The 24,323-nt window shown below is 47.0% G+C and overlaps 1 protein-coding gene across 2 annotated transcripts in view; it reads left to right on the plus strand.

Annotated features, from left to right (window-relative positions):
- The window catches only part of sgk1 (serum/glucocorticoid regulated kinase 1), a 123,610-nt gene that overhangs the window by 2,189 nt on the left and 97,098 nt on the right, over positions 1-24,323 (plus strand). The window contains exon 2 of one of the 2 annotated variants that reach the window (XM_085997563.1): positions 1,175-1,390. The exons of the other annotated variant lie outside the window; for it this stretch is intronic. Coding sequence (XP_085853689.1) covers positions 1,175-1,390 — 216 coding nt within the window. The remainder of the gene's footprint in view (positions 1-1,174; positions 1,391-24,323) is intronic. 2 annotated transcript variants of the gene reach the window in all.

Genomic DNA, 24,323 nt, shown 5'->3' on the forward strand with positions numbered 1-24,323 from the left:
ATTTATATTAAGGGCCCAACTGCATGTCAAATCTTGGAAAGAAAATAAAAATGTGAATAATCTCCAAGGGGACCTGCCACTTGCAGTCAAGGTGAGGATCTACAGGTGATGCCAACAGTTAGAAAGCACCATGTACTGTACTGCAGCACAATGCTGCAGTGCACTGAGCCATGGAGCAGTAAGATCCCAGTTGACACCTTTGATGTTCCGACATGACAAGTTCCTGTTTTGAGTTGTATAGGAAGGGTTGGGAAACCCCAAATGGAGGCCAGGCACTTCCCCACAGGGACAAAGGAAACATCATCAAGTAATGTACTTTTTATTTAAATCCGCTTGCCTTCTCAGGTGGGCATAAAAGATCCCATGGCACTTTTTCAAAGAATAGCAGGGGAGTTCTCCCCTGTGTACTGGACAAAATTTATCCCTCAACCACCATCTAAAAACAGATTACCTAGTAATGATCTCATTGCTGTTTATTGGGGTCTTGCTGTGCGCAAATTGGTTGCCACGTTTCCTACATTACAACAGTAACTACATTTCAAAAGTACTTCACTGGCTGTAAAGCACTTTTGGATTTCCTGAGGTTGTGAAAGGTGCTATATCAATGCAAGTTCTTTCTTCTCTCTTTTGGCTCACTCCCATGCATCACCTAATGATTAGACTGAGAACAACATTGAAAAAGATCTATATGCAGATTGTCAATTTGCCCTTCTAATTGAGGAGTGGTATATACCCTGGGGAACCTAAAAACTGGGAAGGGAGAAATAAAGCATGAGATGCATAACGGGCAGCTAATGTGATATCACCCATTTTATACTATCGCCCAAAGTCAAAATGACCTCCCTCATTCAGAAAGGAAGTAGACAGATTGTTGATTTGGTAAGATGGTAAGGGATGTGCGTTTGGCACCAAGTATAAAGAGCTTGAAAAAATCCTGAACATCATGGACCTAAACAACAGTGCAAGTTAGATGGGTTGCATGGTCTTATCTCCTTCTTACCATCGTAAGTCCTTTTGCTGGCATCATGCACATGGATGTTGGAGATTAGTTTGGTGCATTGTTATCTACAGTGTAATATTGTGAATTTTATATTAAATACTACAGCTTTGTGGTATCATTTCTGTACTTGTTATAAATCTACATTGTTTCTGAGACTGCGATTGCCATATGCAGGTGAGGAGATGGATCAGGAGCCCAAAGGTCAATGTGGACAAACATCAGCACACACGTTTGAACAATTCTGATGCGTTTGTGAAGGCCACACCGCAAAAAGATGCAGACCCACAGTTAAGATGTCAGTCTACATGTCAAGAATGCCATGTTTGTCAAGTAATGGCTAATACTCAGGACATTGAAGTTGGAGTCCGGGCAAATGGCAGAAGTTGCAAAGTAAGCCTGTCAATCGGAATAAGTTAACATTTTACTAACACACTTTCTACAAACAGCTTTATATTTACTATACTGTAGCACTAGGTGTTCCATATTTATCTCTAACAACTGAAACTTGACAATATGCCTTTGGAAATCTGGCCATTTAATTGGATGGTTTAGATTTGTATGCCCAATGAAATAGTCAGAACTAAAAATCTAATTGACTGATTGGGCCATTTGAATCTAACGAGGTGGGCCTCTTCTGCCATGTTGAGCCATTCCTGTGTATAACAGTTTGAGCACCAAACACATTATTAAATGTAGTATTAGTGCTACAGTGATAGATGCCATGTGTTGATTGCGTCAGATACATTTAAAAAGAACTGTACCACTTTGGACTGTTCCTTATGTGAAGCTCTAAATTTTGTAGATGTTTAGGGCTGTGACTTATTCTGCATGATTTTTAAATCAAGCCTAGACACACATATAAAACCATATTGTGCCTGCTGTTTTCAAAGACATCCATTGAGAAAATTAACTAATGCACAGTAAACAGATCATTGCAAAAATAATACCTTTTAAATATAATTTATTGCATTACCTCCTGTAATGATCTCATATATAGTGAGCAGTGTCAAATTGTAGTAAAGCGCAGTACAATAAAACTCATTAATAACCTTTAGTCAAAGTCACGAGGCATTCCCATCCTTCCATATCATCACATAGCAAGTGCAGGCAGTATGTTAAAAGCTGCCACCAGCACAGAAGTAGCTGCAAAATTAAGAACTGCCCCCAATATAACAGCTTATATATTATTATAAAATATATAATAGTTCCCAGAAAGTCAGCTCACAGCTGTGTTCTAACCTTAGGAACCAAATGAAAATTACAAATCGTTTAAACTTTGCTCTTAGGGTGTAATTTGGCAATCCCTCCTGGGTATCCATTATTTATATATATCACAACAGCTTACATTTATATAGCACCTTTTAATGTAGTAAAATGTCCCAAGGCGCTTCACAGGAGTGTTATCAAACAAAATTTGACACTGAGCCACATAAGGAGATATTAGGACAGGTGAGGTTTTAAAGAGCGTCTTAAAGGAAGAAAAATAGGTGGAGAGGCTTAGGCAGAGAATTCCAGAGCTTTGGGCCTAGGCAGCTGAAAGCAGAGCCACCAATGGTGGAGCGATTAAAATCGGGGATGTGCAAGAGGCCAGAATTGGAGGAGTGGAGAGATCTTGGAGGATTGTAGGGCTGGAGGAGGTTACAGAGATAGGGAGGATATGGGTAGCAGAGATTTGGATGAACTCAAGTTAATGGATGGTGGAAAATGGGAGGCCGGCCAGTAGTGCATTGGAATAGTCAAGTCTAGAGGTAAGGAAGACATGGATCACGTGTAGTATATTCTGTTAGAAAACAAACATTTCCAATCATGTGATGCCATATGTCTTTAGCACCGATATCACTGTCGTTAGTGCTTTTTCATACCTTCGCATCAAAAATATAAACTGTAGACTATTTGTATGTTTGAGAAACTAACCTAGGTCTTCACTTGTGACAAACAAAATGCTGGGACATGGTCAAATGGCACTGAGTATTGGAGCACTTGCACTCACAGCCAATGAGCAGAGACATGTCTCCAATCCACTCAATTTACTCTAACAAGTAACAAATGTTAGATGAAGACAGTTATTTAATGAAATGCTAGTGTTGTAACCATAAGTATTCTAAGAAATTATTATCTTGTAATTCACTGTCCACTATCTATTATCCTATATTTATTCAACTTTGATTTTTTTTTAATCTATTTGTTTAAATATAAACTTTTTGCTTATAATTTATTCCTTGTCTCTGATCTGATTGGCTTTGATGAAAGAGTGGGCGGTGCATAGTCCGCTTTGTGGCTCCTGGCAATGCCCCTGTAGCTGGCTGGCAGCAAGTGCTGGGGAATACCCAGGGATGAATACCCCTTCTAATGTTTCCTCCCCCTGCAGAGAGACACCACAAACTCCTCGTAATGTGCCTCAATGTGAAATTGAGTGGATTGGAGATCCCCCGGCGCAAAATTAGGATCCATAGCGCCTGTTTTTTGGCCACTACGAGTGCCCTTAGAGATCTAAAATGACTTCTGGTGCGAGTCGTGCTGGACGCCATATTGGTGAGGGTGTTAGCACAATGTGAATATCCACTCAAAATGTGAACATCCACTCAAAATATGGTCAATCAAGTCTAGAGGTAAGGAAGACATGGATCACGTGTACTATATTCTGTTAGAAAACAAACATTTCCAATCATGTGATGCCATATGTCTTTAGCACCGATATCACTGTCGTTAGTGCTTTTTCATACCTTCGCATCAAAAATATAAACTGTAGACTATTTGTATGTTTGAGAAACTAACCTAGGTCTTCATTTGTGACAAACAAAATGCTGGGACATGGTCGAATGGCACTGAGTATTGGAGCACTTGCACTCACAGCCAATGAGCAGAGACATGTCTCCAATCCACTCCAAACACTGATTTGATGCCGTTTTGGAGCTCAATGCTTCAGCTAATGCCCTCTCTTAAGCTCACACAGCTGAACAAGTGCAGGAAGGACCCACCCACCAGCTCTATTTAAAGGGATCATCACCAACTGTCAGGTTAGTTGTTGATTGATTTCTATTGGCTGTTGCTAGATTGTACAAGTGTTTGGTACTTTCCAGAGTTCTTTAAAGTTGCTAAGGTCTACAGGGAATGGTGTGGCAGGTGCTGAAGGACTTTGTACTGACTTCAAGGCTTCTGCACAAACAAGTTGCTCTCAGACATGGATGGACTGGTAGGAATTCCCCTTAGAATATAGCATGACTTGGAGAATGAACAGAGGCCATGCAGAGCAGGACAAGCTGCTGGAAGAGGGAGGGGAGGGGGGAGAAGGGCTCTTAGCAGGAGGCCACATCTGCCAGGGTGTTCAGGGAGTAATTCTTCTACCTGAACCTCAGCGAGGAACAACGCATGAGATGTCTGCACTTCAGTAAGGATGTCCTCACTGAAATCTGCCACCTGCTGCAGCCACAACTGCAACCTCAGGACAGGGCAAGGATCGCATTGCCAGTGGCTGTGAAGGTGACCGTGGCGATGAACTTATATGCATCGGGTTCATTCTTTCCTGGAGCTGGAGATTGATGTAAGAAAACTATTAGGCACTTGGTCTAAGTATTAAACAAGGCTTTAATCAACTGTTTTTCAACATGGAGATCTAGTTGTGTCCTTCACTAGTTCCTGTTAAAGAATGTCCTGAGCAAGCTGGGCTCATGCCCGAGTATTTATACTGTCCCTGGACAGCGCCACCAGCAGGCCGCCCAGTATTGTTTCATAAGTCATTTCCACTTGAATGACAAGATTCATGTCATTCTTCCCGCCTGAAAGATTGGAAGTCCGGCGGCTTCCTTCTACTGAATTAATCGGACTAAGAATAGACGCAGTCATTTGGATCTCCATTGGAGGCTGGAAGGCACGTCTCCTCGGACCATGTTTTGGTCCCTGGGTCGCTTGGTTCGTACCGGCGGGCCGGAAGAGTCCATGTCGCCTTGATCGACCTGAGGGGGACTGGGGAGATCGTGGCTGTGGGTGCAGGCCCCCACTGGCGCAGAGCTGGCTTCACCCTGCTCAGTAGTTGGTGACTGACCAGCACCCTGGCTTCGGGTGGCCATCCCGCGGGGGGTGCTCCGTTCCCTGGGTTGATCTGGTGGAATAGCTGGCAGATCCCTTGACGTCCTGGGTAGGGCATCATCCTCAGAGGAGCGCAGGGTATCGGCGTCATTAATACGGATCCACTATCGATTGGGTCCGTGGAACCGGTTGGGCAGGGAGCCAGATCCCGAAGTGACACTGTGGATTCCCGGCCATTAGGGTACTGCACGCGCGCGTACGTGGGATTGACATCCGTCAGTTCCACTTCGTCGACGAGGGGATCACTCTTAGAGGATCGGATGAATCTTCGGAGCAGCACAGGGCCAGGAGTTGCCAACAATGATGGTAGGGACGTCCCATGAGTGGAGCGACGCTGGAACCCGAAGAATCGTTCGTGAGGGGTAGCGTTGGTGGATGTAGAAAGAAAAGACCTGATGGAATGCAACGCGTCAGGGGGCATAGTTTCCCACTGCTGGTCTGATAGGTTGTGTGACCTCACTGCAAGACAGACAGCATTCCAAACGATGACGTTGTATCTCTCAACCTGTCCGTTTCCAATAGGATGATATGGTGTCGTTTTACTTGTGGCGATTCCCCGTTGGGAAAGATAACTTTTGAGTTTGCTTGACATGAAGGAGGGACCCCGATCAGAGTGGATGAAATTTGCCGTACCGCAAAGGGAAAAGACTTCATCGAGGCATTTGATCACTGTGGAAGTAAGCATATTGGGACAGGGGAAAGCGTGAATATTCATCCACCATAGTAAGCAAGTAGGTGTTTCGCGTTGAGGAAGGCAATGGCCCTTTAAAGTCAATGCTGAGTCGCTGCATAGGCTGTGTAGCGTGTATGAGCGAGCCAACCGATGGACGGAAGAATTGCGGTTTTAATTCTGTGCAAATTCTACAAGTGGAGCATGTTCTTTTCACGTCTTCTGTAGAAAATGGGAGATTTTTAGATCGCACAAAGTGCAACATACAGGTAACGCCAGGATGGCACAAGTCAGTATGAAGATCCGTAAGAGTCGAAGTTGACATGGAAGAGCAGAATGCATGCGTGAGGGTATCCGGGGCCACATTCTCTTTGCCGGGTCGATAATGTATGGTGCAGCCAAAGGCGGCCAATTCCATCCTCCAGAGCTGTATTTTGTTATTCTTGACCTTAGTGCGTTTCCGGTTATCCAGCATAAAGGCCACAGAGCGCTGATCAGTTATGAGCGTGAAATAGCGACAAGCAAGAAAATGACTCCATTTACATACTGCTTCGATGATAGCCATAGCCTCCTTCTCGACAGGAGGATAATGGAGCTCGCTACCCTGCAAAGTTCTGGACAGAAATGCAACAGGTCGACCACCTTGATTCAAGGTAGCCGAGATCGCCACCTCCGATGCATCGCACTCGACCATGAAAGGGAGATTTTCATCGATGGAATGAAGCATGGCTTTTTCCAGTTGTTGCTTGAGGAGGTTGAAAGCTGAAATCGCCATCGCGTCCAACGGAAATGACTTTGCGTGAAGCAGGGGCTGGATCTTGTTGGAAAAGTGGGGTATTCACTTCGCATAATAGGCAAACATGCCGAGGGCCCGACGAAGAGAGCCGAGATTCGTAGGAGGAGGGAGCTTCTGAAGCGGACAAAGTCACTCCGGATCCAGTTTGATGACACCATTGCCCACCCAGTAGCCAAGGATGTTGACTGATGGTACTGATTTCACAGATTTGGACTCATTTTAAGGTTAAGTTGTGATTAAGGAGAACGTCAAGAAATTTCTTGAGGTTGGCATTATGCTCCTTCTGGTGGTGATATTATCCAGATATGGAAAAGTGTCCGTTAAGTTCTCCTGTTTGACTAGGCTATCCATTGCCCATTGAAAGACGGCCACCCCATTGGTGACCCCAAATGGAAGGCGACAAAACTGGTAAAGCCGACCATTGGCCTCAAAGGCCGTATACTTTTTGTCAGAGTCCTTTAACGGTACTTGATGGTATGCGCTCTTTAAGTCAAAAGTTGAAAATACCCTGTAGTTGGCAAAGTTATTGACCATGTCATCGATGCGTGGTAGTGGGTAGGCATCCAGGTTGGTAAACTGGTTAATAGTTTGCGAGTAATCGATGCAAAGACATTTCTTGTGTTGCTTCAGAGGATTTTTAACAACGACGACTTGAGCCCGCCAGGAAGATGAACATGGCTCAATGATACCGTCAGCTAGAGGGCGAGAGATTTCTGCCTCGATAAAGGATAGATCATCTTGGCTGAAACGTCGTGATTTAGTGACTATGGGCTTACATCGGGGGGAAAGTTTGGCAAACAAGGAGGGCTCGTCGAGCAAAGCTGCCGAAAGCGCACAAAACAGTACTTTGGAAATAGTAAGCTCCGGCTTTGGCCCTCCAAACTCGAAAGTGAGTCTTTTGTGTTGTTTCTGGAAATCCTGTCCCAGTAGCACATCACTGTATAGGTTTTTGAGCACCCTGAGCCGGGTGGAAAAATAAGTGCAGTCATTGAGAATAAGGTCAACAAGACAAAAGAGTTGGTGGTCAGTATCGTCAGAGCCATTACAATTTCCCTGTCCGAGGGGTAAATATGCAGTTTTAATTTACTGACAGCCCGCTCACTGATGAAGCTGTCAGAGCTACACGAGTCGATTAATGCACTCAAAATGTGTCCATTTACTGAAACATTCGTGGCTGCATGGGACAGGCTTTGGGGAAAACAGCTGTAACACTAGTAATGGCTCTTGGGGGAGGAGCAGTTTTATAGATAGCAGCTGTAACACTAGCAGTGGCTCTTGGGGAGGAGCAGTTTTATAGATAGCAGCTGCAACACTAGTAGAGGCTCTTGACCAGCATGCTTTAGAAAAGTGACCTTTCTTACTGCAATGATTGCAGGTTGCATTACGAGCAGGACAACATTTCCTATAATGGAATGCACCTCCACAGAAGAACCATTTCTTTTTAGATTGCCACGATGTCGCTAGCGTAGGGTCGTCATCATGAGGGTTTCCACCTGAGGCTTATCGGGGGAGTCACTAAAAGTGGTAGCAGCAGTTCGTGCATATGGTAAAAAAATAGGCATCTACATTTTTTTGAGCTAATGCCTGGTTATAGGCAGCTTGTAACCCGAAGGTTTTATTCTCCAACAGACACTGGCATATGAGGGAAGAAGCAATTCCGTTAATAAAAGAGTCACAAATTAATTCTTCCTGGTACTGCTCAACTGAGACATCTTTGAGGTTACAATCTTTGCTGAGCCTGCGAAGCTCTTGAAGGAATTTGTCAAGTGATACCCCTGGTTGTCGTCGAGTTGTGGCCAGTAGGTGCCAAGCAAAAATTTTGTTTGGGGCCTTAACATATAGTTGCTGTAGTGTTTGGATAGCGGAGTCATAGTCTACACAGTCTTCGATAAAGTCAAGCACATGAGGGGGTACATAATTGGCAAGCATTCGTAACTTATTAGGAACATTCTCACCACACTCCTCGAGGAAGTTGCTAAAGGTACGATACCAGTGTTTCCATACCTTAGCAGCTGTAAGTGAATTCGGGTCCAGGTCGAGACGTGCGGGTCTGAGTAGTTTCTCCATGATGGATTGATTACTACGTCCGAGTTCTCTTCTACAGTTTGAATCGTAGCTGTCTGTTCCCAAATCACTGAGCGTGGAGTGGGTTGCAGTTGATTAAATTGACGTAAGAAAACTACTAGGCACTTGGTCTAAGTATTAAACAAGGCTTTAATCAACAGTTTTTCAATATGGAGATCTAGTTGTGTCCTTCACTAGTTCCTGTTAAAGAATGTCCTGAGCAAGCTGGGCCCATGCCTGAGTATTTATACTCTCCCTGGACAGCGCCACCAGCAGGCCGCCCAGTATCATTTCATAAGTCATTTCCATTTGAATGACAAGATTCATGTCAGAGATATTTGCAACATCTCGCAATTTGTTATCGGCTGTTGCGTAAGGGAGGTCACTGAGGCACTATATTCAAAGAGAGCTGACTACATTTCATTCTCTCTTGCCAGAGAGCAGCAGGTAGAACGAGCACCTGGCTTCGCTAGGATTGCAGGCTTCCCCAGGGTGCCATTGACAGCACGCACATCGCTTTGCCAGTGCCGCATGTCAACTCTGATACTGCAACCGAAAGGGATTCCATCCCCTCAACGTTTAGCTAATGTGCGACCATACGCAGCAAATCATGCAGGTCAAGCTCGGTATCCTGGCAGCTGTCATGCTAACTTCATTCTGCGGCAGTCCGCTGTGCCATTTGCATTTGAGCCATCACGGCAAACCAAAGGGTGGCTACTGGGTGACGAGGGTTATCCACTGACAACATGGCTTATGACTCCGGTGGGCAACCCACGCACAAGTGGGCAGCATGCATACAATCAAAGTTATGCTGCCACATGAAATGTGATAGAGCAGACCATTGGTATGCTGAAACAACACTTCCATTGCCTGGAATACTGTGGAGGAGCCCTGCAGTACTCAGCAGAGCGTGTGTCAAGATTTGTGATGGTCTGCTGCATGCTGCACAACCTCGCCATCCTGAGGGCACAGCCTTTGCCACCAGCTATACAGTGAGCAGCTGATGAGGAAGAGAGCAGGCAACCTAGACAGCCCATTTCTGGTCGGGTTGTCCGTGATGAACTCATCTGAGTGTGATACTAGTAAACGCAACCCCAATTCCCCATTTCACCAACAGTCCCACACCTTACCTTCCCTCTGTCACTGTCCATCACAGCGTTTGCTTGGCCACAATGCAAAAATAAAAGCCAACACAAAATAAACTTTTCAAACCAAATTAATAAATGAAATCATACCTCTTTGCATACAAACATAAACTAATCACCCTTGTGCATTTCCTTAGTGCCTGTCTTCTATGTGCCTTTGCCTGTCCTAGTGCTCCTATGCAGTGCTACCCCAGTGGCTGCAGCATAGCTGGTGGAAAGCAGCTGACTTTCAGTGTGGGAGACTGTAGATGGCCTTGGAGGATGTCCTCGAGCAACTCTGGGCCTATAAGCCCCGGCTGCGGACCGCACCATCTCCGTATGGGTGGCAGCAGTCTGGGCTGCCTGGCTGACTGCCACTGCCTTTGCTGTTGTCTGAGTGTCAGTGGTAGGAGGATGAATGCTCTCATCCTGAGACAGGACAGCAGGTTCTTGCTCCAGAGCCACAGCCACGCCCCCAGGGCAGCACCTCAGCAATCCTAGTAATCTGTTGGAGGACAGATTGCTGGACTGCTGTGATGCCCTACAAGCCCCTTTGAACTGGAATCCAGAGCCATGATGGCAGCAGTCTGAGCTTCCACTACAGCACTCAAACGGTGGGTGGTTGCTGCTTGTGCTGTAATGGAAGCTGAGACCTCGGCCATCAGATGCTGCATCATGGTGAGTCCACAAGTGTGCTAACGGAGTTGGCCATCACTTCCATGCTGGAAAGGATGGGCTCCAAACTCTGCGCAAAGCTCTGTGCCAAGTTAGTGTTGGACTCCTCCTTGACATTGCACCCAGGCTTTCTGGCAGGCTTCCCAATGCACCAAGCATTTCATTGTGCATACCCATCAGCCGCCTTCTGTAGCCCGCTCCATCAAAGTGCTCACCTGAGTCCTCTGCAGCAGAACTTGTGTGTGACCTCACCCTACGGTGAGCTGGCACCTGGACTATTCTTTTCCCCCTGCTCTGGCTGCAGGCCACTTATGCCCGGTGTCTCACCACATGCAGATCCCGCCTCTAAGCTATCCTCTAAACTACGCGAGTGTCAGTTTCTGAGCTGGTGTCTGCGAGTGTGAAATCGAGTGATGGTGTGACTTCATCTTCACTGTCTTCCTGCTCTTCCACCACTGCCTGGCCAGGTTGTAGTTCTTAGGTATTTAAAATGAGAAAGGCACAAGTGTAAGGTTGTGGTGAGGGGAGTGGGGGGAAAGCAGAAGGTGCATGATTACACCATGTGCAGCTTGTAAATCAGAAGAGATTGTGGGATGAGGGGGAAGTGGGATATGAGAAGGAGGATTAGGTATGAGGATACCGTCATCTTTGATGGTTTCAGCCCCGCCACTGGCCATGGCTTCAGCTATGGCCATCCCAATAATGGCAGGCTCCGTCTCCTCCATGGGGATTAAGACATGCAGGCATGCCTGTCCCCTGCCGGTTAGCTCTTGCTGCCTCTGGTTTTATGCCACCTTGTCCTGCAAGAGAGAGGGAAGTGCATCACTGAGTGTGGTGCAGTGTGTTTGGATGATGTGGCTGCCATGGGTGAATAGCTAGCAGTGTGTGCAAGCTGTGAGATGTGGGTGTGAGGCTTGCAGCAGTGCTAAGTGTGTGAGGGTGAGGTGAAACATATGAATGTTAGGTATGAGTCCTGATTGATAGAGATTTCTGGTAGGTGAGTGATGGGAGTGTGGTGCATTGAGCAGTGTTTGAGGCTAGTGGTGCAGTTGGTAGGATATGGCATTTGGAGATGCCTTCACTGACCTTGACCACTCGTGTGAAGTCATTGAACTTCTTGTGGCACTGCATCCAGGTCCTCTGGGCTTAACTCCTGGCATTGACCGACACAGCTATTTGCTCCCACTGCCTTCTGAGTATGTGTCTGGAGGGCCTCCTGGCCCCCAGTGGATACAGCACATCTCTCCTCCTTTCCACCTCCTCCATCAAGGCCTCCAGTACATCGTTGTAAAATCTTGGAACACGCTCACTCCCATGTCGTACCATTATTGAGTGTTTCTCACATCAGAATCAATTGTAGAACGACTTCCACTGCCTGCTCCAGCCACAATGCACCTCCCCTTTAAGAGGTGCAGGCTAGCTTTAAGCAGTGCAGGCTAGTTTTAACTGGTGCTAACCTCTAATGATATTAGGCCCCTTGCAGCCATTCAACTGCGCAATTAATGCTGGCTACACGCTGAAATCATGTTAATTAGTAGGCAGCATGAAGTTGATGTGCTGCCTGCATCACATTGAATGGGCATGGGTTAACTGCACATCCTCATGCCCATTTTCCAGGACAATCAAATTTAGCCCCCCATGACCCTGCTCATTGACTGTGAGTGTAAGTGCTCCAAAGATCACTGCCATTCTACCATGTCCCAATGTTTGATTTGTCTTAAATGAAGGCCTGAGTCAGTTTCCCAAACATACAACATAGACTAAACACTGTATTTCTGCAGATTAATAGCTTCTTATGTATTAAAGTATCACCTGCATTCCTTGTAGCTCTGCCTATCTATTAAGCTGCGACAGGCTTTGGAGCTTCATGTAAGGAATAGTCCAGAGTGTTAGGCATTTTTTAAAATGTACCTGATACGATCAACTCAAGGGGATAGAAATTCACCTTGGGCAGTCACGCAATATGGGCGGTATCAATTTGGCCGCCAGTTATATGCTCCGCCCACAATTCAGTTTTCAGTTCTATTGATCCTGGTGGCTGAAGTAATACTGCCCGTTTTGCATTACCACCCAAGACGTATTTCTACCGCATGTCCTCAACAGTCTTCTTGTAAGGAAGAGTTAGAAACAGTGAATTTCATTCTTGTATTACTTATTTTCATTGGAATCAAAAGCACAGCAACAGTATTTTGACTCACATGGTAGCAAATTATTTCCGCTGGTTCTGAAGCTGAACGGCACATTTGGAATATATTTTGCAAGATTTTCCTGACCTATTCCCTGTTGCTGAGTGTTTTTTGGAACTAATTCAGAATTCAGCTCTGCTCCAGCTGGGGAATGATTCAAAGGGCAGTGCTGGGACACAGCTCAAAAAATCTGGCCCCTTATGAAAGGATTGAAGACTGTCTCACACACTGTAATGGGAACCAACTTTTCATGCCTCCTTTTATTCTCTTTTCCCTGCTTGTCACGGTAACACAGCAGTTGAGAAATTCATATACTTACCACCACCTGTTGGCGCCGCTTTTGTGCCAACTGGAGGCGGTCCCCGCGGTGGCCGCAATATTTGTTACTGTTACCATTACGGCAGCGCCCTGTAAAAATAAATGGCGGCGTGGTGACGTCAGTAGGCGTGCAACGCCGACTTAACGTCACCTACGCGAACTTCAACCCTAACGCTCAATTCAGCGCTGGGTCCTGAGCACGCCAGGTCAACCTGGCATGCAAGCAGACTGACGGGTGCTATCTGCAGCTGCTAAAGGGACACACACATCAAACAGGTAAGTTTGAATGGAAGGGTTTGGTCTTGGTTTTTTGGATTTTATTGAAGTGGTGGCTGTTGGATCCATGATTCAGAGGATATGCTGTTATAAAATAATCACACGGATGCTGTACGTCAACAATAAACAGGTCTTTACTGGAGGAGGGTAGTCTCAAGACTGGGGGTACAGAGGCATGCGCAAAGCTTATATACCAGTGTGGTCACTGCCGGTACTACAGTATACAGGAGCTGTAAAAGTGGTTCTGACTTAAAGGCACATACACTACAATTCCTCCCCTTTTAGATTAGTAGTACCCCTAATATTCAAATAACAATTAACATTTCAACATGTACATTAAACAACAAAAGTCCATTTACAGATTCAGTCTTTGGGGCGGCTTCCTGACCCTTTCGGGATAGCGCCTTTCCGGAGGTTCTTGTTCTTGGTGCAGAGGCGATTCTGACTCCTTTTCATCGGGTAGTTCATCGGGTTCCACTGCTAATGGGTCTGAAGTAGATGCTACCAGTATGTCGGGTTCATCCCCAGGTACTCGAGACATGGGGTTGACGCGTTCCTGTGACGCTAAGATCTGATCGACGTGGCGTCTCACAATGTTCTCCCCGACATCCACTGTGTACATTAATGGCCCCTGCCTTGTACATATCGTTCCGGGTTGCCATTTCTCTGTTCGATAGTCACGGGCCAAGACTGGTTGCCCTACATTGAAGCTCCTTGTCAGCTTCTCATTGATGTGCTGGAATTGTTTGTCCTCAACATTTCTTCGCACATTTGGTCTGAGCAAGTCCAGACGAGATCTCAACCTTTGGTTAAAGAACATCATGGCCGGGGTCTGGTTGGTAACTGCATGTGTCGCGTTTCGGTAGGCTAATAAGAAATTGTCCATCTTGTGCTGTAGTGGAATTTCATCGTCGCACATGGCCTTTATCGCCTTCTTAAAGGTTTGTGCGAACCTCTCAGCCAATCCATTTCTGGCTGGATGATACGGGGCGGATGTGTAATGCCTTACCCCCTTCCTTCTCATAAATTTTTGGAACTTGTCGGACACAAACTGTGGTCCATTATCAGAGCAAATCTGCTCTGGCAAACCGTTTCTGACAAATATGGTCCATAGAAAACATAGAAACATAGAGATAGGAACAGGAGTAGGCCCTTCGAGCCTGCTCCGCCATTCAATGAGATCATGGCTGATCTTCGTCTGAGATCATAGCTGATCTTACCAGTTCAGTACCCCGTCCCCGCCTTTTCTCCGTAACCCTTAATCCCCTTAGCCTTCAGAAATATATCCAATTCTCTCTTGAAAATATTTATTGAATTAGCCTTCACAGCCCTCTGTGGCAGGGAATTCCACAGGCTCACCACTCTTTGAGTGAAGAAATTCTTCCTCATCTCTGTTTTAAATGATTTGCCCGCTATTTTTAGACTGTGGCCCCTGGTTCTGTGCTCCCCTGCCATTGGAAACATTCTCTCTGAATTCAGCCTGTCCAGGCCTGCCATAATTTTATATGTTTCGATGAGATCCCCTCTCAATCTTCTAAACTCCAGTGAGTACAAGCCCAAACTATTCAATCTCTCCTCGTAGGACATTCCAGGTATCAGCCTGGTGAATCGCCGCTGCACTCTTTCCATGGCAAGAACATCCTTCCGCAGATGGGGCGACCAAAACTGTACACAATACTCCAGATGCGGTCTCACCAGCACCTTTTACAGCTGTAGTAAGGTATCCCTATTCCTATACTCGAACCCCCTTGATATGAAGGCCAACATACCATTTGCCTTCTTAATCGCCTGTTGCACCTGCATGCTCTCCTTCAGTGACTGGTGCACAAGAACACCCAGGTCCCTCTGCACTTCCCCATCTCCCAATCTATTGCCATTTAGATAATAATCCACCCTCCTGTTTTTACCCCCAAAGTGGATAACCTCGCATTTATCCACATTATAGTGCATCTGCCACGTATCCGCCCATTCCCCCAACCTGTCCAAATCGCACTGTAGCCTCCTGACATCCTCATCAGAGCCCACCCCTCCTCCTAGTTTAGTGTCGTCAGCGAATTTGGAAATATTGCATCCAATTCCCTGATCCAGATCATTTATATATATTGTGAACAGCTGGGGTCCCAGGACAGATCCTTGCGGCACCCCGCTGGTCACTGCCTGCCACTCCAAAAACGAGCCGTTTATTCCAACTCTCTGTTTTCTATCCGCCAGCCAGTTCTCTATCCACGTTAATACTTTGCCCCCAATCCCATGAGCCTTAATTTTGCATGATAATCTTTTGTGTGGAACCTTATCGAAGGCTTTCTGGAAGTCAAGGTACACCACATCCACTGGCTCTCCCCTATCTATTTTACCAGTTACTTCCTCAAAAAATTCCAGCAGATTAGTCAAACACGATTTACCCTTTGTAAATCCATGTTGACTCTGTCCGATCCTTTCCCCATTTGTCAAGTGCTCCGCTATTTTATCCTTAATAATGGACTCTAGCATTTTGCCCACAACCGATGTAAGGCTTACTGGTCTATAATTCCCTGCTTTCTCTCTACCCCCCTTTTTAAATATTGGGGTAACATTAGCTACCCTCCAATCCACGGGTACTGTTCCCGAGTCAATGGAGTTCCGGAAGATGATCCTTAGAGCATCTGCTATCTCCAGGGCCACCTCCTTAAGTACCCTAGGATGTAGTTTATCAGGCCCCGGGGATTTGTCGGCCTTCAGTCCCCTCAACTTACCCAACACCATATCCCTAGAGATACTAATTTCTGTCAGCTCCTCCCTCTCATTAGTCCCTATGTTTGTCGATATTCCTGGGAGGTTATTTGTGTCCTCCTTTTTGAATACAGAACCAAAGTATGAGTTTAATTGGTCTGCCATTTCCTTATTCTCCATTATATATTCTCCCGAATCGGACTGCAAGGGACCGACTTGGGATTTTACCAGTCTTTTCCTCCTGATATACCGATAAAAGCTTTTGCAGTCTGTCTTTATGTTTGCTGCAAGTTTACTTTCGTATTCTATTTTCCCCTTCCTGATTAATCCCTTTGTCCTCTTTTGCTGTATCCTGTACTGCCCCCAATCTTCCGGTCTGGTGCTTTTTTTTGCCAGTTGATATGCCCTTTTTTTTGATTTTATGCTGTCCCTAATTTCCCTCGTTATCCACGGTTGAGTCACCTTTTTTAGGTTTATTTTTATGCCAAACCGGTATAAACATGTTCTGGAATTCTTCCATTCTATCTTTGAATGCTTGCCATTGTCTATCCACTGTCAATCCCCCCAGAAACACCACCCAATCAATCTTACCCAATTCCCGTCTCATACCCTCGTAATTCCCTTTATTTAAGTTCTGGACCTTAGTCTCTGATTCAATTTCCTCACTCTCCATCTCGACTGAGAGCTCGATCATATTATGATCGCTCTGACCCAAGGGGCCTCGTACAAGAAGATTGCTGATAAGTCCCTTCTCATTGCACAATACCCAGTCTAAAATGGCCTGATCTCGAGTCGGCTCCTCGACATATTGGTCCAGATAACCGTCCCGAAAACATTCCAGGAATTCCTCCTCCTCAGAATTTTTACTAATTTGGGTAGTCCAATCAATATGTAAATTAAAGTCACCCATGATGACAGCTGTGCTCTTATCGCACGCTTCTCTAATTTCCCTTTTTATGCCTTCCCTCACCTCCATATTACTATTTGGAGGCCTATATATCACACCCACTAACGTTTTCCTCCCCTTGCTATTTCTCATTTCTACCCATACAGATTCCGTTTCATCCGAGTTAATATCCTTCCTTTCCATTGCATTAATCCCCTCCTTTACCAGCAATGCTACCCCACCTCCCCTACCTTTTTGCCGATCCTTCCTAAATATTGTATATCCCTGGATGTTAAGTTCCCAGCCTTGCCCACCCTGCAGCCACGTTTCTGTAATCCCAATCAAATCATACTTGTTTACCTCTATTTCCACAACTAATTCATCCACCTTGTTCCTAATGCTTCTAGCATTAAGATACAAAGCCTTCAGGCTTGCTTTTTTCACACTCTCATTATGAATTAGTTTGGCCCTTTGTGTTTCTCTCCTTTGCTTATTGCTTCTCACCTTTCTACCATCTATTTCTAACTTCATATGACTTCCCTCTTTTCCACTACCTAGGTTCCCATCCCCCTGCCAAATTAGTTTAAATCCTCCCGAACCGCCCTAGAAAATATTACCCCGAGGACATCGGCTCCCTCACAGTTCAGGTGTAGACCGTCCCCTTGGTACAGGTCACTCCTCCCCAAGAACTGGTTCCAATGCCTCAAGAATTTAAATCCCTCTCCCTTGCACCACTGCTCAAGCCACGTATTTAGCTTATCTATCTTACTCTCTCTAAACTTATTAGCTCGTGGCACTGGTAGCAATCCAGAGATTACTACCTTTTGAGGTCCTACTTTTCAATTTAGCTCCTAACTCCCTGCAATCGTTTTCTCTGTAGTGGTTGAAGACATTTTTATCACCTCAGGCCACTTTGAATGAGCATCCACTGCTATTAAGAACATTGAGTCCATGAATGGACCAGCGAAATCAATATGCACCTGTTGCCATGGAGAGGAGGGCCACTCCCATGGGTGTAGAGGGGCATGTGGTGGTGCATTTTGGACCTTCTGGCATCCTAAGCAGCTCTTAGTTAGGTCTTCGATTTGTTGATCGATTCCCGGCCACCACACATAAGCCCTAGCAAGGCTTTTCATTTTCACTCCCCCCAGATGACCTTCATGTAGCTCATTTAGCACTCTCTCCCTTAACTTGGGTGGAATCACCACTCTGGATCCACACATCACTGTCCCCTGGCATACTGACAGCTGTTCTCTTCTGGATGAGAATGCTGGCAACAGTGAGTCGCCATGTGTTGGCCATCCCCTCACCGTCAATTCATATACCCGCGACAGCGTCGGATCATTTTGGGTCTCCTTCTCTATATCCGCGTTTGTTACTGGCAATCGTTCAATTATTGACGAATAAAATATCTCGATAGGGTCCACTGCTGGTGCTTCCTCCACAGTAGGCAGTGGCAGGCGTGATAGCCCATCAGCGTTCCTATGCTGTTTCGTGCCTTTATATTCTATTTCATATTGATTCGCCCCTAGAAACAGGGACCATCTTTGTAACCGCTGTACAGTCATCACTGGAACGCCCTTCTTACGATTAAAGATGGAGACAAGTGGTTGGTGGTCAGTCAGCAAGGTGAACATCTGCCCATGCAGATAGTGGTTGAATTTTTTTACACCCCATACAAGGCTGAGGGCCTCCCTGTCAATCTGGGCGTAGTTGCGCTCGGCTGAGGTTAGTGACCGAGACGCAAAGGCTACTGGCCTCGCCAACCCATCTGGGAATTTGTGCGACAGCACCGCTCCAATACCATAGGGTGATGCATCACATGCCAAATGAATTGGTAGTGCTGGGTTGAAATGGGCCAACACCTCTTTTGATGTGATCAATTCCTTACACTTCTGGAAAGCTCATCTACGTTCGTCATCCCACTTCCATGGTACCCCTGTTTGCAGTAGGGTGTTCAGTGGGTGTAATACCGCAGACAAATTTGGTAAGAACTTGTGGTAGTAGTTTACCAGCCCGAGGAACGACCTCAGTTGTGACACATTTTCCGGTGCTGGAGCCTTGACTACTGCCTCAATCTTTTCAGGGGACTTATGTAACCCCTCTTCATTGATGACGTGGCCACAATACGAGATCTGTTTCTGGAAAAACTCGCACTTGTGGCGATTAGCTCGTAGCCCATACTCCTTTAATCTGGTGAGCACCTTCTCCAAGTTGGCGAGGTGATCACCTTCATTTTCGCCCGTGACCAAGATGTCGTCCAAATAACACTGGGTCCCTGGAATCCCTTGCAGGACCTGATCTATTGCCCTTTGCCAGATAGCCGGAGCTGAGGCTACTCCAAACACCAGCCGGTTGTATTGGTAGAGGCCTTTATGAGTGTTGATCATAAGGTATTGTTTCGAAGCTTCTTCTACCTCCATTTGCAAGTACGCCTGGGCTAGATCAATTTTGGTGAAGCGTTTACCTCCAGATAGCGAGGCGAAAATATCCTCCATTCGTGGAAGCGGATATTGTACCGTGTGAAGGACTGGGTTCACTGTCACCTTAAAATCCCCACAGATGCGGACCTTCATTGGTTCCCCAGGCGTATTACTCAACGACCTCTTCATTACAGGAACGATGGGTGTAGCCCACTCACTCCAGTCCACTTTGGACAGTACTCCTGAACGTTCCAACCCTTCCAGCTCTGCTTCAACAGCTGGTCTGATCGCATAAGGCACTGGTCTGGCCTTCAGAAACTTTGGGCTTGCATTTTCCTCTATTTTAATCGTTGCTGTTATTCCTTTTAGTGTTCCTAGTCCCTCCTGGAACACTTCTTTTGCGTCGGTTAGCATTTCTGACAGTCGTCCAGGTGTGACGTCGTCATCCTTTTTGGCCTCAACCTTCAGTGCCTGTATGGAATGCCAATCTAATTGTATCTTCCGGATCCATTCACGTCCTAGCAGTGGTGGTCCTCCATCTGGCAATACATATATATCCATTTTAGGTATTTCCTGGCCTTTATATGTCACTTTCACCCTTATTTTTCCTTTGGGGTAGACTTTTTGCCCCATATACGCCTTCAAGACAATCTCTGTAGCTTTCAAGGGTATGTGTGAAAATAGCCGCTTGTAGTCTCTTTGATTTATGACTGTTAGAGCTAACCCTGTGTCCAATTCCATTTTCACTTGGACTCCTTCTATCTTGAGTGTAACCCAGATAGTCTGGTGATCCTCCATTTCGGTTACCTTATGTAGTTTCAGACAACCCAGCTCCTTGATTCCGGAGTCTGTGTCACTTTTCTGTTCGTCTGAACCACTGTCCATCACCTGGTGTACCTTTTTGTACTTCTCCTGTGGAGATTTCTTACTGTTGGTTTTCTTCCCAGACCTGCAGACTCTTGCTATGTGTCCTGCTTTCCCACACTGTCTGCACACTTGGTCCTTGAACCAACAGTCTTTCTGGTCATGTGTTGTTCTGCCGCAGCGATAGCACTTCCCTGTTCCATAGGACATTTCATTGGTGCCATATTCTTGCGGTCTCCGTTGTATCTCTGCAGCGCCCCTTGCGGCTGCTTCGTGTGATACTTCCATACTGAAAGCTTTGTCCAGCGTAAGATCCTTTTCTGATAGAAGCCGTTTCTGGGTTCCTTCACTTTGTAGCCCACACACAAACTTGTCCCTTAACGTATCTGCTAGTCCTGCTCCAAACTGGCAGTGTTTCGATAGCTTGCGCAGTTCCGTTAGGTACTCAGCATTGCTTTCATCTTTGTGTTGGTTCCTTTTATGGAACTTAAATCGTTCTGCTATCAGCAGCGGTGTGGGGTTTAAGTGGTCCTGTAGGATTTCTACTATGCTTTCAAAATTCTTGTTTACCGGCTTCTCTGGGGTTATTAGATTTCGCAGTAACCCATAAGTTTTTGCACCCATGGAATTTAACAGAACCAGTGCTATATTAGCATCTGGCACTTCATTTGCCCTGCAGTACACCTCAATACGTTCCACATATGTCGCCCAATCTTCAACTTCATTGTCGAACGTAGAGATACTGCCACTCTTTGGCATCCTTGGGTGTGAGTTAACTGTCAAAAATGGCGCCTCCTGCGCTTCCCCTTCTTCTCCGCTGGCACAAAATGGCGTCTCCTGCGCTTTCCTTCCCGCGCTCGCCCTTCTTCTCCGCTGCGGCTTCTAAAAATGGCGTCTCCCGCGCTCTTCCTTCTTCTCCGCGGGTCAATGGCGTCTCCCGCGCTCCCCTTTCTTCACCCCGCGGGCCATGTTCAGCCCGTGAGCCCTGGCTATGCTCTGCGCGTTCTTCTTTTTATTTTATTTTTTTCGACGCCGCTCAGTCTAGAACCCGGCTGTTTCTTTACCCTCTCTCTCTCTCTCCGGTTTGTTTTCTTTTTCTCGACGCCGCTCGGTGTTCAACCCCCGGCTGCGCCCTGCGCTCTTCACCCTTTGTCTTACCCTGTCGACGCTGCTTGGCTTTCTCTCCGCCGTCGGTCGGCTCCAGCCGCCACTGCTCGGGAAGGGTCTGCGCTGGACCTATCGTCGGTCTCTTGCTGCTCGTCGTGGCTGGGGAACCAAGCCCGGCTCTCCACAGCCTCCCCTGCAAAGTTCAATCGCTGCCTGGCGGCTGGGCGGTTGCTTGTGGTCGACGCCTGTGTTCCTGGCCTCGACTATTTTTTATTTTTTTTTATGTTGCAGGTAGATTCGAATCGACACTCATCGCCACCGTTGGATCTGTGATTCAGAGCATATGCTGTTATAAAATAATCACACGGATACTGTACGTCAACAATAAACAGGTCTTTACTGGAGGAGGGTAGTCTCAAGACTGGGGGTACAGAGGCATGCGCAAAGCTTTTATACCGGTGTGGTCACTGCCAGTACTAAAGTATACAGGAGCTGTAAAAGTAGTTCTGACTTAAAGGCACATACACTACTGTGGCTTGCTGCAATACATGTGAAAAGTTTTTTAAAGTGTTTTGGGAGTGCTGCTGCATGTTTGCAAGGGCTCGGATGGTAAGTGAACGCCTTTGAGAAGACAGAACATGCTGCGAATACTCAGCAGGTCACGCAACATCCATAGAGTTCACGCCTCAGGTCGACATGCTGCCTGACCAACTGAGTATTTGCAGCATTTTATGCTGTCATTTCACATTTACAGCATCCACTTGCAGAGGGAAGAGGAAGACACAGAGGAGGAAGATGCAGTAGAGGAAGACACAGAAGAGCAAGACGCAGAAGAGGAGGAATCCGATGGGAGGATGCATCCCATACAGCTCCTTTGTGGCCGGGATGAAATCATCTGCCTGCGGTCCCACTGGCTGGGCAGGCTGCCTCTTCTTGTTGACCCACTGGCTGAGCAGGCTGCATTTCTTGGGTGTGTGAAATGAGGAAGACACAAGGGTGGAGTTGTGCTGACGGGAGGGCGAGAAACCTAGAGATGCATGCCAGAAGGAGGATAACGTACGAGGATACCAGCATCTTGTATCCTTTCAGCCCTGCCACTGGCCAAGGGCTCAGCCATGCCCCTGCCAAGAATGGCCTGCACCATCTCCTCCAAGGGGGTGAGGTGATACTAGGAATGGTAGAAGTACCTCGTCGTTGGTGCAGGTTGTTGGTAAGTGAGTGATCGGGGATCCTGCAGTGAGCAGTGTGTGAGGCTAGTAGTGCAGTTGGTAGGAGATGTCTTTTGAAGATGCATTCACTGACCTTAGCCAGTGGTCTGAGATCATGAAACTTCTTTGGGCACTGGAGCCAAGTGGTGGGGGCAACACTGCTGGCAGTGACGGCCTTGGTGATGAACTCCCACATTGTTCTTTCTGGAGGGCCTCCTGGCCCCTGTGGGTAGAGGACTCCTCTGGCACTGTTGACCCCCATGCACAAAGCTGGAGTGCTGCGTGCGAGACCCTGGGTGCCCCTTCCCTGGCTTGTTGAGCCATTTGTGTTAGTGCTGAGGCAGTTTTCCCATTTGTTCAGTTTAGGAAGGTTTAAGAGCTGAATAATCACATTTGGAATTTCTTTAGAATATTTGTAAAAAGACATTAAGGGCTGAAAAATGTATTGAATCAGTGCATTTTGTCTTGCACAATGTGCATGGCCCCTTTAAATTTCAGAGCTCCTCACTGCCCACAATGCATTGCCAGCTTCACAGCCTCGCACACAGAGGCTGGGGAAGCAGCAATGCCGGACCAGGACTACAAATTGGTCCCGGGTCCCTCGTGTAATGCCACCAGGACGGCGTGAACCTAAGGTTAGTGCTGCACCACCTAACTTCATGTACCCCACACCAATTTAGGTCTGTTAGCGCTGCAGCCATTTCAGGCAGCCGTTAACGGCAGTTGGCGGTGACACCGACTGCTTTGCTGGCGATCATCAATTTTTCCCCTCTGATCTTTTTCAAATATTTGTTTTCTTCTTTTCATGCCATGTGCTACCCAGCTATGCCATTGTGAACTGGCATCTAGTAGGTTGGCAAGAGTGGTCTGAGCATGATTTTCATCTAATTTTTGTCTCTTTCCCTGTGGGAAGAGTCTGGCTCCATTCAGCACTTTCTACTGTGGTACAGCAACTCACCCAGAGGGAAGTTTTGAAACAAACCCACATTCAGCCATTCCTTGGGACGGCACACTGGCACGCCACTGCACTCTGTGACCATTTTTTTATGCCTATCTTAACTTTTATCATCAAAATAGGAGCTGCGCCTTTCAATGCACAGAGGCAAAAATGAGTTCATATGGAAATATTGACATTTATTTTAAATATATTTGCACGATAATGGGCGGGGTGTATAATGGGCGGGTGTATAACGAGTAGGTGTATAACGAGCGGGGTGTATAACGGGGCGGGTGTATAACAGGGCGGGTGTATAACGGCGGGGTGTATAACGGGGGGGCGGGTGTATAACGGCGGGGTGTATAACGGGGGGGCGGGTGTATAACGGGGCGGGTGTATAACGGGGCGGGTGTATAACGGGGCGGGGTGTATAACGGGCGGGTGTATAACGGGGCGGGGTGTATAACGGGCGGTGTATAACGGGGCGGGGTGTATAACGGGCGGGTGTATAACGGGGCGGGGTGTATAACGAGCGGGGTGTATAACGGGCGGGTGTATAACAGGCGGGTGTATAACGGGGCGGGGTGTATAACGGGGCGGGTGTATAACGGCGGGTGTGTAACGGCGGGTGTGTAACGGGCGGGTGTGTAACGGGCGGGTGTGTAACGGCGGGTGTGTAACGGCGGGTGTGTAACGGCGGGTGTGTAACGGCGGGTGTGTAACGGCGGGTGTGTAACGGCGGGTGTAAAACGGGCGGGGTGTATAACGGGGCGGGGTGTATAACGGGCGGGTGTATAACGGCGGGTGTATAACGGGGCGGGTGTATAACGGCGGGTGTATAACGGGACGGGTGTAAAACGGGCGGGGTGTATAACGGGGCGGGGTGTATAACGGGCGGGTGTATAACGGCGGGTGTATAACGGGACGGGTGTATAACGGGACGGGTGTATAACCGGCGGGTGTGTAACGGCGGGTGTATAACGGGGCGGGGTGT

The sequence above is a fragment of the Somniosus microcephalus genome, chromosome 9 (assembly GCF_052327205.1).
Source record: "Somniosus microcephalus isolate GS21.2 chromosome 9, FLI_Smic_1.0, whole genome shotgun sequence".
NCBI lineage: Eukaryota > Metazoa > Chordata > Chondrichthyes > Squaliformes > Somniosidae > Somniosus > Somniosus microcephalus.